The 15,646-nt window shown below is 41.7% G+C and overlaps 1 protein-coding gene across 2 annotated transcripts in view; it reads left to right on the top strand.

Annotated features, from left to right (window-relative positions):
- Positions 1-14,910, top strand: part of Ntn4 (netrin 4) — a 95,319-nt gene extending 80,409 nt beyond the window's left edge. The window contains exons 6-10 of one of the 2 annotated variants that reach the window (XM_041673720.1): positions 3,941-4,154; positions 4,493-4,605; positions 7,614-7,682; positions 8,741-8,911; positions 13,471-14,910. In XM_041673720.1, the coding sequence (XP_041529654.1) occupies positions 3,941-4,154; positions 4,493-4,605; positions 7,614-7,682; positions 8,741-8,911; positions 13,471-13,607 (704 nt within the window). In that variant the 3' untranslated portion in view covers positions 13,608-14,910. Of the gene's footprint in view, positions 1-3,940; positions 4,155-4,489; positions 4,606-7,613; positions 7,683-8,740; positions 8,912-13,470 lie in introns of both variants that reach the window. The other variant, XM_041673714.1, reaches the window with a different exon arrangement.
- The last annotated feature ends 736 nt before the right edge of the window (positions 14,911-15,646 follow it).

Here is a 15,646-nt window from a genome sequence, read left to right as displayed (position 1 = left end):
CCACTGGTATTTTTGTCTTGTTATTATGCAAAAAGTCACATTGACAGAGATCCATTAGCACTCGTGATAGGACCACATTTTTCTCTGGCCGTGCCTGACATGTGTGTCGGTTTGAAAACATAAGATCCTACTGAGAGGTCAACTCCTAGACAGGCTGCAAATCTACGAGTGGGGTCCCATGGGCAGGGGTCCTGTGACATCTGCCTTCTGTCTCGGCCTCCCGCGGCTGCTGTCAGGGACCAGAATGATTTAGCTGAGTGACACAGAAACTGTTGGTTTACTCATCTAAAAGTTATGAAAGTTTGATGCTCCCTTGCACGGTTTTATTTGAGTGTCATCTCTATGCTCTCTGTACATGCCTATATTGGTAAATTGATATTTCACATCACATAAACGTCCCACATTGGCTAATTAAAAAGAAGTAATAAAACCAGGTGACAAGGCCAGCAGGAAAAGGCACTTGATCTGTGACCTCCATTCGATTCCTGGAGCCCACAGATGGGCGGGGGGGGAAAAGGCTGGCTATACATAGTTGTCCTCTGACCTCTACCCGTGTGCCGTGTCAGGCACACACCCACACATCATAACAATACATACATCATACAAACACATACGTCATATGCATGCATACATACATAACACACCTATCATAGGTACACACGCCAATATTAAGATAAGTTATTTTTAAGAACAAGTGATAAATCAATGGTGATTTGATATCTTAAGAGAGAATTCTGGAAGGGGCTCATAATCAAGCAGCTGAAAAACTTAGGAAGCTTAGTGAAGACGTAACAATACATAACGTAAATGACATCATTACAACGAGAAACTCGGTGTTTTAAAGATAAAATCTCTTCTTTTCTTTTTGTATTGGATAAGCCCCCCCACTTTTGGGGGGGATTTTTGAGACAGGGTTTCTCTCTAGTTTTTGGTGTCTGTCCTGGGACTAGCTCTTATAGACCAGGCTGGCTTCGAACTCACGGAGATCTGCCTGCCTCTGCCTCCTGAGTGCTGGGATTAAAGGCGTGCACCAGGATAAGCCCCTTTATATTGGACTAGTCATTATTATTTTCAATTTTTATTACTGTGTGTGTGTATGTGTGTATGGTGTGTGTATATGTATGGTGTCTATGTATGTGTATGGAGTATGTGTGTATGGTGTATATGTGTGTGTATGGTGTGTATGTGGTGTATGTATGCATGGGGTGTGTTTATGGGGTGTGTGTATGGTGTGTGTGTATAGTATATGTGTGGGAGGTATGTATATATGGGGTGTGTGTATGGCATGTGTATTATGGTGTATGTATGTATGGGGTGTGTGTGTATGGTGTGTGTGTGTGTGGTGTATGTATGCATGGTGTGTGTGTGGTGTATGTATGTATGGTGTGGTGGGCTCTGTTTGTTAGAGGCAAATAGAGTTGCAGCTCTTTTAAGAGAAGACTTCCTGACTCAGCATTAGCAGCAAAAACTGTGCAGCTCTCTTAAGAGCTGGCTTCCTGGTTCATGCTGGAAGCACAAATTCTGACTCTTTTGGGGAGGTCCTGCACTTAAATGGGGTTTGTGAACAGCATGCTACAAATTGCTTAATGGCAACATGGGACCACTAGGGTGGTAAGCATGGCTTGCAGAGGCAGTAAACACACCTCTGCTATGTTGGAAGGGGTGAAGTCAACAGGCAGGGCTGAGAAGTTGGTCCTAGCCATGCCTGATTAGCATTTATTTAAAAAAAAAGTTGCTCCTAGTCAGAAAATGATTACAGATGTACAATAAAAACAGACTAAGACAAAAGTGTACCTCTAAACGGTCAGTGTTTGAAATGTGTACATAGACTCGGAAGAGAGAGGAAACATAATATAGATAAGAGTACAGACAGTCATAGATTAAAGGAGTAAAAATAATAAAATAAATATTAAAAAGTAATAGAGTAATAAAAAAGCCACATAAAGATGGAAAATATACAGAGAGTCTGGATTATGTATATTATTGTTTTATTTGAATTTCTTGATTGCAGAGAAACATTTGATTCTGGGGCTGCTAAGCTAAACCAATATTTATATTTTAAAGGTATCTTGACTTCGAAACTTGAGTCTAAGGATATGTCACTTTGGGAAAGAGGTTCTGCTTTTGTTTCCACAGAAGATGAGAAACTGTGGATTCCTTCCAGGCTACTGTGGTTTGATGGAATAAGACCTCCAGAAAGGTCTCTGTGAACCCTAAAAATACTTCACCCAACAAACAGCAGGAAGCAGCTTGGAGAAAACTGTGCCCAAATTCTCAAAATGATTATTTATAAATGTTTGTTTTCATTTAAAGGGAGATATGATATAAAGAATACTTTGCATGGGCATGGATCTTGGTCTATTGATACAAATTTATGGTTGATTTGTTACACTGTGTATATGTATTTCTGCTCTTAAGGTATTGTGTTTGTTCAGCTCATTTAAAAATGTAATGTGTAATTAAGAATTACAGATTAATAGACAGTCATTTATAGTAGTCAAATCTATAGTCATGTTAGCTAGGTTTTCTAGATATACAGAGATATATTTCTTTTAGACAGATACTCTTTAGCACTTCAAAGACCTACAGAATATAGCATTTTAAATATTTTAAGAACTTAGACTTTTCTCAACAGTGAGACATGTCTGCTTCTGGCAGCACCAATTACTTCAGAATTTGCCTTCAATGTGACAAGGCTAGCCATTTGGGCAAGAAACTGCTCTTGCCTGGACTTATTGATGGTATGCTATATGAACTGGACACAGAGGACCCACCAAAAAGTAACTGCTGAACTTGTCTAAAGAAGGCAATATAGTCCTTTGGCGTTCCTGCTTCATGAAAGAGTCTGCCAAACATTCTAAAGGGCACAGAAGAAAGTGACTGATAAACTGCCAATATGGGCAAAACAGTCTTTCAAATAGCCTGCTTCACGAAAAAGTCTGCCAGATGCTATGGGCCTATAGGCTGAAGATGGATGCCCCAATGTTACAGAAGAACTTTGGGTGATTATCCAGGCAGCAAGATGTCTCTATCAATTGTAGAGTTTTGGAAGTTGTTTACAATGCAACTCCTGTTAACTTAGGTAATATTATATCCTTCTGGAGTCTTTGAAGAGTTAAAGAACAGATACATATAGTTATACTTCTCCTTAGTTATGATAAAAGATAAATTATAGATGATAGAAAATTTTCTTTAATTTGCCAAATATAATGGACTAAATATTGTAACTATAATTCTTGTTTAATAACTGTCTTTGTATATGTAATTTTAGTATGTTAAAATTAAAGTCTTCTGCCAGGTGGTGGTAGCACATGCCTTTAATCCCAGAACTCTGGAGGCAGAGGCAGGCAGATCTCTGTGAGTTCAAGGCCAGCCTGGTCTACAAGAGCTAGTTTCAGGACAGGCTCTAAAGCTACAGAGAAACCCTGTCTCGAAAAAAAAGAAATTAAAGCCTTCCTTTTTAATTAGACAGAAAAAGGGAGATGATGTGAGATGTCCTTCTGTATGTGTTGCTTTTATTGGTTGATTAATAAAGCTATTTCAGCCGATGCTTTAGCAGAGTAAAGCCAGGCAGGAAGTCAGAACTAAGATAGACAGAATAGGCAGAGTCAAGGAGACAACATGTAGCTACGGAAGGGGAAGGAATCTTACTTACCAGTAGGTCGCAGCCTCATGATGATACATTGATTAATAGAAATGGGTTAATTTAAGATGTAAGAGTTAGTTAATAAGAAGCTTGAGCTAATAGGCCAAACACTATTATAATTAATATAGTTTCTGTGTGAGTATTTAGATCTGGGCATCTGGTAATGAAAGAGCAGTCTTTGTTTACAGAGGAGTCTCAGAAACATGCTGTTTGATGAGATGAAGCCATTTGCCAGGGATAAGTTACAAGGTTGAGCCAAAGGCACTCACCAGTCTCTTCTCTCTTCTTTTGTAGCATGTTCCTGCCATCCAGTTGGGTCAGCTATCCTTCCTTTCAGCTCAGTGACCTTCTGTGACCCTAGCAATGGTGACTGCCCTTGCAAACCGGGGGTGGCAGGACCACACTGTGACAGGTGCATGGTGGGATACTGGGGCTTTGGACACTATGGCTGCAGACCTTGTGACTGTGCAGGGAGCTGTGACCCACTCACAGGCGACTGCATCAGCAGGTGAGTGTGTGTGCCTCTTCTTCTCTGTGAGTCACTCAAGCTTTCAGAGATTGTGCAGTGACTGAAAGCCATTAAGGAGAGCACACATTGCTCACATCTCTTAAAAAAAATGTTTTTCCAGTCTGCAGAATCAAATAATTTGCTCTTGTGATTTTTTTTTAAATGAAATTATCTAGCTCATTTTGCAAACTAAGCTATTTTGCCCAGTAATTTCCTATAACAGCACTGGTGTCAGGAAAGCTAAATAGGAAGGTTTAGATCTCTATAACAAGATTCATTTTTACTAGGGTTCTAAAACATCTTATTGAATCTGCCATTGTTTTCTGTTTTGTTAGTAGTGCTGACGTAGATTGGTACCATGAAGTCCCCGCCTTTCCTTCTCCGTACAATAAGAGCGAGCCGACCTGGGAGTGGGGGGACGAACAAGGATTCTCTGCACTCCGACACTCAGGTGAGACTGGGACTTCTTCCATCATACTTCCAAGTCTGGTCTGGAGCCCTGTCTCTACCTCCCAAGTTCTGGAATTAAAGATGTGCACCACACTTGGCCCTCGTATTGATCTTTTCTCAAAGCATTTGGGAAAGAAGATGAATATCCATGCTACATAGTCCACATGCTATATGGCCACTCTTAGAACTCTCTTCTACTTTGCTTTGACAATGACCTCTAATCTGTAACTGCCCGCTGGACCAAACCTGTAATAACCGGGTCATTTGGACGACAGGACATCCACTGAGTCCATTGTGCATGTTATTAGGGAGCTGGCAGCATGCCCAGTGAGCACACAAAGTGTCCCCACAGCTGTTAGGCTTAGGATGTCCCCAGGGAGGCTCTGGGATCCATCTGGATGCGTTCCCGAGGGAAGAAAACAGCTCAGCTTCAACATTCCCTTCTGGTATAGCTCAGTGCTCCTGGGTACCTTTCTTCAGCAAAAAGTGGCAGCCTGTTTCTTAAGCACTTACAAAAGCCCTTTCATCCTTGAATCTAGTTGCCTACCTGTCTATCGATCTATGGTAAACACCATGAAAAGCTGTTGACTACCATTATGATGCAATCTGCCTACTAATACTGCTATGTATCACAAGAAAATAATTTCTTTCTCTTTTTTCTTTTTCTTCCTTCCTTCCTTTCTTCTTTCTTCCTTCCTTCCTTTCTTTCCTCCCTCCATTTCTCTTACTCCCTTCTTTCTCAGTGCCAGAGATGAAGCCCTGAGCCCTGTCCTTGGTAGGCAAAGTGTTTGAGGACTAAGCTCAGCCCTCTAATCTATCATTTCTCCCCCTGGTGAGGTAGAAAACACCAGATGTGAATTCTGGCTTCCCGAATGACAAATCTGGCTTTCACTAGTACCAGAAAACAGTGAGCCATGTTCATTTTTCAAAATGTCCCAGCGATCCTACTGTAACTAAACAGGTCTTTTCCATTTCCAGATTGCTTAAGCCCTGATGAATGAAAAATATTAGTTTCTGAAATTGGCTCTCATGATAGGCCTCGGCTGGGCGTGAACTCCTGGGCTCAACCAGTCCCTTGGGCTTGGCTTTCTGAATAGCTGAGACAACATAAGCTCCCTCACGGAACCCAGCTTGACCTGCGCATGTGAATGCTTGAACTCTGACTGTGTGGGAAAAAAGGGGTGTTGTCAGGAAGTCAAAGACAGACCTTCAAGTGACAGACCTGTGTGCTGCCCAGAGGACTGATGGACAGCTTTGTGGTGAGGGATGGTGTACACCATTCTCTCGTGGTCCCCTTGATTCTATGGCAACATGCTAGCTGGCACACTCCCGGCTTCAATGCCGTTCTCAAAGGCCATGGGCCAGCCACTTAGAGCAACTTCTGAATGAGCGCCTCTGCTGGGTTTAGATTATAAATGAATCACAACCGCCGGTTTTAAGCACCTTCCACTCCTTTCCCACTTTTTAATTCTACTTGGGCTTTTCCAGGCGTATCTCTGGTTCTCTTTTCTGAAGCATGCATCGCTGTAGCTGAAATGCCAGAGGTACACGTACCACCCTCACTGGGTTGGCATTTCTGCCCAGATGTCCTGCCAGCATCCTCTGAATCAATGTTTCCTCCTTGTCCATCCTCTCCGTCTGGGCCAGATCCATTTTTCCCTCTTTCCTGCTATGCCTGGGTTAGTGCCTCTCGGTCTTGCTATGAGAAGCCACCCCTCCTGTCTCACCGCAGTGCAGTGTGTCCTCTCTGCCTCTGGATTTGAAGTGCTGCCCCAGTGGTGACTACATCTGCACATGACAGAGCGTGTGACTCCAGAGGCAAAATTGTAAGAAACACTAGCCAGCTACTCTGCTGCCTGTGTCTCCAGTGCCCCACCGACTCTTGCTTTTATTGAGTTCTGATTTCAGCTGCTTCTCCCTTCAGAGAGCTACTACTATGCTATGTCCTTAAAGCAACAAACTAGATAGGTGGTTGCTGCTAAAGCCCTTAAAACTATAAAGCCCTGAAATGCCCCCGCTAATGTTTCTATGTCTGTTAGTGACACGACGATCCTCTCATTAACTGCAAACTTCGCTTTCATGACGTTCATTTTTGTACTAAGGTGTTATGAAAGTCTCCTACAGGGCCCGGCATGTGCAGCAGTTCTAACAGACGATTTCAATGGTTGGAAGAAACTACCCTTTTCTGTAAACGACCATTCTAGATCCTTCTTCAGTCAAGAAGGCTTTTCTCTTCTTCCCAAACATTGTACCCTCCTCCCACCTAAGCATGTTGTACTTCTTTCTTTTTTGCTTGTTTGTTTCTCAAGACAGGGTTTCTCTGAAGCTTTGGAGCCTGTCCTGGAACTTGCTCTGTAGACCAGGCTGGCCTCGAACTCACAGAGATCTGTCTGTCTCTGCCTCCAGATTAAAGGCGTGTGCCACTACCGCCCAGTGCATGTTGTACATCTATCTTAGACCACTTAATCACTTTTTTTTATACACTCCCTTTTTTACTTGCCAAATTGCAAGAACTGTATCATGTCCATACTAATGTGCTCTGAATGACGTCATCACCACGCCCAGCAGGTGGTAAGGCATCCAATTACCTTCGATGGGCTACCAGATATTTTACTGGATTTTAGTTGACATAACTGTTAATGGGCTATTTAATATGCTTAGTTACTTTCCTGTAAGTGCACACTGTTAGCTGTTCCTTTTTATTGACGCTGGACTGTATTTATGACAACATCAGTTTGTGCTTTGGAAATTGATGTCGCCTTTATCTTCCATATTCTACCTAGGTCGGTATTTTATTAGATGATAGTCGATTCTATTTGGAAAGAGAATGTACTTCTTTTAAACTATTCCCATGACTGCTTAATACTTACAGGTGTTATATAGAAATCAACAAAGAAGCAAGCTCTGAGACCTGCATTTGACTACTGAATCATCACCCCTCCCTCACCACCCTGCCCTTCCCCCCCTCCCGCCACCCCTGTAACACAATTTTCCATTTACTTTCTGTAGGTAAATGTGAATGTAAGGAACAAGTGTTAGGAAACCCCAAGGCATTCTGCGGAATGAAGTATTCGTACGGTGAGTTTGAGCACCCCATGCTTCTGTACTTCCTATTCAAACTAAATACTGAGCTGTCTACGGAAACTCTAGGCTGAGATTCCATAGCACATTGGATGCTTGGGAAATGGTAAGATGACTGTCTGTGAGGTATTAAGATTGGTGTTTCATCCAGGCTGTGGTGGTGCATGCCTTTAATCCCAGCACTGTGGAAGCAGAGGCAGGTGGATCTCTGTGAGTTCGAGGCCAGCCTGGTCTAGAGAGTGGGTTCCAGAATAGCCAGGACTTAAATGGCTGAACATATGCATTCAAATAAAGAGAAAGGTTTTCAGTCAAGATCCCCAAAACCAAGTAGAGTATTTTCATTCTTTATTTTGTTTATTGTTCTTTCTTCCGTGGCCTGAAACTTAATACCACACTGGCCTCCTAGTCACAGAGATCTGCCTGCCTCTACTTCCCTGGTGCTGGGAACCACCAAGCCTGCCAATGTTTCCATTCTTGATAACATTGTCTTTAACCTTATAAGAATTAAGTAATAAACATACATATACATAAATAAATACATATTATAATATATAATCAGAGTCTACATAAAATCAGGACAATAGTTCATCCTCCTATTTTTTTTTTCTTCCTTGGTAGTTTTGATATATGAATGCGTTTATTTGTTTGTTTGTTTTCTGAGATAGGATTTCTCTGTGTAGCCCTGGTTTGTACTGAAGCTCACTTTGTAGGCCCAGCTGGCCTTGAACTCAGAGATCCACCGCTACCGTGCCTCACTCAGTTGAATATACTTAAATTTTTATTTGTAGAAGGCAATGGATAATATCTCTCTAGTGTCATAACATGGGAGGGGGCAAAAGTTGAAACTGCCCAATAAAGAGAAAATAAAATATAAATGAGATTAAATCATTGTGAAAAAGAACGAGTCTCATGATTGTAAAGCAGATTTCCATATTATGATTTTTGTCTATTCAGCTTTCCATCAGACTTGAAAGTGAATCTTCAAATAGTTCAAATTTCCAAAGAAAACATGAACTCCACATTTTTTTTTAACTTTTGGAATTGTGTCATTCCAGTGTTAAAAATCAAGATTTTATCAGCTCATGACAAAGGTTCCCATGCCGAGGTCAACGTGAAGATAAAAAAAGTCCTACAGTCTACGAAACTGAAGCTCTTACGAGGCAAGAGGACGCTGTACCCTGAGTCCTGGACAAACAGGGGCTGCACATGTCCGATCCTCAATCCAGGTGAGCACTAACTGGACTTGATTAGTTAATCTTGTGGCTCTTGTCTCTGCACATTGGCTGTCTTCATCCTCTGAACCAAAACCCCCTGAGATCATCTCCCCCTTCACCTTCTGAATATCCAGAAGGAATTCTTTTAACTAACATAAAGAAATACAAAACCCAGTTGGGCTGTGGTGGCGCACACCTTTAATCCTAGCACTCGGCAGGCGGATCTCTGTGAGTTTGAGGCCAGCCTAGTCTACAAGAGCTAGTTCCAGGGTAGGCTCTAAAGCTATAGAGAAACCCTGTCTCAAAAAAACAAAAACAAAAAGAAAGAAAGAAAGAAAGAAGAAAGAGAAAGAGAGAAAGAAAGACAAAACCTCATCTCCATGTACTCTGCAAACATGAAATATTTTAAAAATCTAACAATATAATACTTTCCATTCTGAAAGAGAAGGCTCAGCTTGGTTCCAGCGCCTGCTGTACCAATAGCACCTCCCTGAACTTATCTGCCGTGTGTGCATTTTTCGACAGCTAGGTCCTCTTCCACAAGAACCTGTCCGCAAAGGAAGCACTTGTATAAAACCTTCTGTGCAAATGATACTAAAAAACCAGTCTTTCCTATTGTATGAGAGGTGTCCGTTTTCCCTGCACAGAAAACAACTCTCAAGTTTTCATCGTGTTGTTTTTCATTAAATGATCCTTCTGGTTTCCAAGGAGAAACAGCAGGGGCAAATAATTTAAATACAACCTTAGAGGAACTTGGAACAGGAGTAAGATAAGATTTGAACCTGAAAAACTTAACACAGAGGTGGTGGTGACAGCAGTCACTGATGAGGCCTTTTTTGGGGGGCGGGGGCAGGGGGGTTCGAGACACAGTTTCTCTATAGCTTTGGAGCCTGTCCTGGAACTAGCTCTTGTAGACCAGGCTGGCCTCGAACTCACAGAGATCCACCTGCCTCTGCTTCCCGAGTGCTGGGATTAAAGGCATGCACCACCATCATCTGCCTCATTGATGAGTTCTTCAGACCTTCCTGATTCTATAAAGACAGACCTCTGGCGATGGTCCCTTCAGGATGGAGGACCAGCTGAGAGAAGAGTCTCCCGTAGCAACCTTCCATCCGCTTGTGTCAACACTCTGCTGAGGATAACAAAACTGCATCCTACACCTAAACATACACCTCACGTTCCATGTCCTCGTCTACTTCTCTGCGCCGCCCCCCCCCCCCCGCTAAATTTGAAGGCAGGATAGGATATAGATGTCTGATCACAATCTATCTTTGATACCCATGCAGCATTAGCACCCAAATATACTATAATGCTCAGATGATCGATTCTAAACGCCTGCTTCCCTGTACGTGCGCTCCGTGACTTCCTGTTGGAGCAGCCATGGCCTGGGCTGTAGGCAGATGAGGCAGGAGCATCCTTTATATTCTAGATCTAATTTATTCCCCTTCCAAGCCAGGAAAGCACAGTTACGCTAGAAAGAACTCTTCTGTGTTTTTTTTTTTTAATTAACAAATTAAAAGAAACAGATAACAGAAAAACTACAAACAGCCGGGCGGTGGTGGCGCACGCCTTTAATCCCAGCACTCGGGAGGCAGAGGCAGGCGGATCTCTGTGAGTTCGAGACCAGCCTGGTCTACAAGAGCTAGTGCCAGGACAGGCTCCAAAGCCACAGAGAAACCCTGTCTCGAAAAACCAAAAAAAAAGAAAGAAAAACTACAAACAAACTATCCCCTTAATCTAAACACTTAACCGGTGATTTAAAACAAAAAGTTTCCTCGGGTTAACTAACTTCTTACCTCTTTCATCCCTCTAATATTTTACTTAATCTCATTTAAATTTCAATAAGATAGAAGGAAAACTTCTTTATTATAAAAGTAAATAGTTCCAAAGCATAACTCCGAAGAATAAGTAAGAATTTTGGGTTTTTGAATATGGGAAAATAGGAGTCGTTCATTTAAGTTCTGTTTCCCAGTGGTCTGTGCTTAAGGGCTCTCCTGAGCAATTTTCTATTATCTTGGCAAAAGGGGAAGAAAAGGTCTGTCCAGTTTTGCAGAATGACATTAAAAACAAAAGCTCTGACCGTCTGAGCCACCCTCCAGGAAGTGAGCTCTATTTCCTGCTCAGGTTTCTGCCAGAGTCCGAGAACCCTCTGAGCGCATCACAATTGAAAACATAAGCGCAATTATTCAAAGAATTCTTGAAAACATGTTTACTTGCTTTGGAGAAAAATCTGGAAGCTGCCAAAGCAAAACCAGACACTGTTTCATTTTTCTTTTGTTTTTCCATTTTTACATGTCCAATGATGAAAACTAAAGAAGGCTGATTAAAAAACTCACGCCTCAACTTCTCTGCTGTGCTGCCTTTGAACAGGAGCGATCCACTGGCTGTCCGCGCCAGCCCAGTCCCCTGTGACTCGTACACACATTTCATCAGCCCTGTGTCTTTAAATGCCAATGCTAGCACCAGAGTACACTTCCTTTTTGTTATAGACAAAAAAATATTGTGCCCTCAAACATATAACAAAGCAGATATGAACCTGTAAGATAGACAAATGTAACTGATATTAAGGGATGTAAAAGAAAACCGTGTGCTATGGTTTGATGGTACTCCGTACGCTGGGGGTTTATTCGGCATCATTTGTATTAGTTTTATATTAATAATTCAGATGGTAAATTCCTGAACTATTTGTTCTATTTGTGACTTTAAAGTAATTTAAAATACTGGTTTTGATCTACAAGTTGCTATTATTATTATTATTATTATTATTTTAGGCCTTTATCTTTATGTGTCTTAGTGTTTTGCTGCATCAATATCTGCACATCTTGTTCATGCAGTGCCCAGAGGCCAGAAAAGGCTGCCGGGTCTCCTGGGACTGGAGTTACAGAGGGATGTGAGCTGCCGTGTGGGTGCTGGGAATCGAACCAGGGTCCTCTGGAAGAGCAGCCACTGCTCTTAACCACTGAGTCATCTCACCAACCCCAAAGATTTTGTAAAAGAGAACTTTATTACTTAAACATTGGGCAATAACAAGACATACGTTTACACATAGAGAAGTTTTTAAATGTTTACTGTATTTGTAGAAAGAGAACTTTATTATTTAAATAGTAGACAATAGCAAGATATGTGTGTATACACACATATACATACACAAAACAAACAAACTACATACTAGCTTGTATGTTTGTTTTATTAGGGATTTAACCTTGGTCCTTGTGCATTGCCAGACAAGCCTTCTATGTCTGAGCTAAGTCCTAAGTCCTTGTTATTTTGAGACAAGGTCTTGCTAAATTGCTTAGGTGACCTCAAACTTGGGTTCCCCCTTGCCTTAGTGTCTCAAGCAGACATCATAACTAGGATTACAGGCATGCATCACTCTGTATGACTCATAGACTTAAGCCAACATATATTTGAATTTTAACATCTAGTTAAAATAACTTTCTTTTTTTAAATATTTATTTATTATGGATACAATATTCTGTTTGCATATATGCCTGCAGGCTAGAAGAGGACATCAGACCTCATTACAGATGGTTGGGAGCCACCATGTGGTTGCTGGGAATCGAGCTCGGGTCCTTTGAAAGAGCACGCAATGCTCTTAACCGCTGAGCCATCTCTCCAGCCCAAAATAACTTTCTAAGACAAAGAGCTATATACTTTAAAATTTTAGCTAGATGTTATGACTATATAACTCTTTGTCTTAGAAAGTTATATGCCCTACATTTTATGAAATTGTTTCAAAATATCAAAACTGACACCATTGCAAATATGTAATGAGGAATATTGTCATTTCCTTAGGTAGTACACGAGGAGGCACTCCACCTTTCTGTGCCCTTGTTAGCCAAAATATTTTACCCAAAGCCTGAATTTTTTTTTTTAATTACAAGGGCAGAACTAACTGTGGTCAAGTTTCATCAGTTTTTTAGTTTTTGTTTTTGCTTTATTTTGTTCATAAACAAATAAGTAGGATATATTTATTCTTCAAATACAAAGATATATTCAGTCCTCAACTATAACTATATAGAAAGATACATGTCATTGTATGTCATTTTATACAGCTGTATAGAGAGAAGACATGTCATTTTCTGTCATTCACAGTTCTAATGTTTTCCTCACGCTGCTTTAGTTTTGTAAAGTCCTTCTCTTTTTTTGTTTCATTTTGTTTTGTTTTTGTTTTTTGTTTTACAAGACAGCCCGGTTGTCCTGGAACTCGCTCCGTAGGCGAGGCTGGCCTTGACCTCACAGAGATCTACCTGCCTCTGCCTCCCGAACGCTGGGATGGAAGAAGGCATTGCCACCACTGCCAGGTGTAAATCCTTCTTAATTGGAGTGATCTCCAGGGAACAGTGACGCATTAAGCGCCCATCGATCCCTCACTTCTTTCTCACGCAGAGTCTAGAACCAGACAGCTCTGCGTTTGAGTCCGGGGACTCTTGCTTAACAGGGGGAACTGAACGCGTCTCCTACCTTCTGTCCCTGCCTATATGAAAGTCTGAACCGGGGATGTCTGAAACTCTGGAAGTTGTATCCCCTCCTTTAACAGAGTCATGCGTCCATCTCCTCTCTGCTTTCAGGTCTGGAGTACCTTGTGGCTGGACACGAAGACGTAAGAACAGGCAAACTGGTTGTGAATATGAAGAGCTTTGTCCAGCGCTGGAAGCCAGCTCTTGGGAGAAGGGTCATGCATATCTTAAAGAAAGAATGCAAGTAGCACTGGCCACGTGAGGCACACAGAGACACGCGTGTAATGGGAAAGAGATCTTGAAATGAAACTGGAATATTTTTGAAGTGCCAAAATGTAAAAAAAAGTTCCAATGCCTAGGCCTCGTCCGATCTATCTGTTCTAGATCTGCGCTCAAACACAGTTTTGTTTCAGAAAGAGAAATGAAACCCCGAGCTGATCGCTGCTGTCTGTGGAACTGGTTCTGAAAGTTGTGGCTATGGAGAATATTTGAATAGCGATGTGATGTTTAGCACGCATCCATCAGGGGCTGTATCCCTGGCGAGGTCTGCTCCCAGCTTGAGATATGTCGTGTCCATTGTATTTGATGCTATTTAAGGAACTAATGAGATTTTTAGGGACCCGCCCCCAACTCAACCGTCAGGAAAAGTGTTTCTTAAAAAGAGCCTTGCTGTGTGCTGGGTGTGGACTTGGGCGGGCGGGACGTGAGAGGAACTTCACGTGTGTGTACATAGTATTTCCTTGCGTAAAGCACTTTACCTACCGCTGGTGTTGTGGATGTTTGGAGCCGGCTCCTGACGGGAAGACAAGAGAAGAGCTGTGTGAAGACCTGCCGAGACAGAAGCACTGCCACCATGGGTGGATAGAGACCCAGGAGCCGTGGATAAAGGAAACGATGCCATTTAGCTGTAGACATTGGGAGAAACACCGCAAAGACGCAGCCTAAAAGGAGAACGTTGTGTGAAGTCTCGGTTCGGGGTGAGAGGTTAGATTGCAAGATACTTGTCATACTGAAACTTAAAAAAAAAAAAGAAGAAGAAGAAGAAAGAGAGAGAGACTTTAAAAGAAGAGAAAGAAACCACAAACGTAGAAATATGTTTGCATAAAGGGGAAGTAGGCTTTACCTGTCAAAAAAGCTCATTTATTTGTGATGCACTTGGACACACTTCGAAAATGATTGTAAACACAGAATTTGTTCTGTTTTTTTTTTGTGTTTAGTATTTAAACATGAACATTGGACCAGTTTTCTCCCTTCTTTTATTAACAGTACATGGTCGTGACATTTACCTGTTTCATAACACAATATATGTGATAGTTCACGTGATTACTGGTTTTCATTATCCTTCATTTTCTTTATACAGGCATAGCCACGCTGCATACAGTTTCTAATGTACTTGAATTTACAAACCAGAGCCACAGTGCCGAAACTTTAGGTTCATATCCGGAGCATATTTTTCTCTGAGGTCCTGTGGACTCACAAAAATATATATATATTGCCTTGTGAATTTGTTTTTATATTTCATGTATGTAATAAAGGAATATGACCTTCTGACCTTTGTCTCCTAGCCAATTCTTCAATAGTGCTAAAGATTAACTTCTCTCAATAAGGGGACTTAAATCTAATTCCTTAAATTTAGAAAATAAATTATGAGGGAATGACTTAGTGGGCAAATTAAAAGCATTTGCCATGCAAGCCTTATGACCTGCGTTCGAGCTCCAGAACTCACGCAATAATTAAGAAATGGACTGGCTCCATCAGGTTGTCCTCTGACTTCTACATACACACCAGAACACACTCATACCAACACACCATACACACAGAAAAGAAATTAATGTTAAAAAAAGCTAACCCTAGCATTCAGGAGGTAGAGGCAGGTGGATCTCTGAATTTGAGGTTCTCTGAGTTCCACTGTAGAACAGTCAGGGCTATACAGAGAAACCCTGAGTCAAAAGAAAAAAGAAGAAAGAGGAGGAGGAGGAAGAAGAAGAAGAGGAGGAGGAGAGAGGGAAGGGAGGGAGAGAAGAAGGGAGAGCGCCTCAACAGGGTGGAAAGAGAGACCCAGCTCCCAGAAAGTTGTTCTCCGACCGACCGTATACACTGGCGCACACACTAATGTTGCGAGATATTTGATTACACTGTAGAGAGCTTGAAATGGGAAGTACTAGAGAGAGGGAAAACTTCAGCACAATGCAAGATCACCCCCTAACCTAAAAACACACTTACTGGATTACATGGTTTCTTCAGCCTTTGAAAACAGATCATAGCAATGTCTGTCCTTCCAGGGAAA

Source organism: Microtus oregoni, unplaced genomic scaffold (assembly GCF_018167655.1).
Source record: "Microtus oregoni isolate MIOR12 unplaced genomic scaffold, Mior012 000001F_ref0000356, whole genome shotgun sequence".
NCBI classification, from domain to species: Eukaryota; Metazoa; Chordata; class Mammalia; order Rodentia; family Cricetidae; genus Microtus; species Microtus oregoni.
Note: the sequence above shows the minus strand (reverse complement) of the source record. Positions and strands in the feature narration are given on the sequence as shown.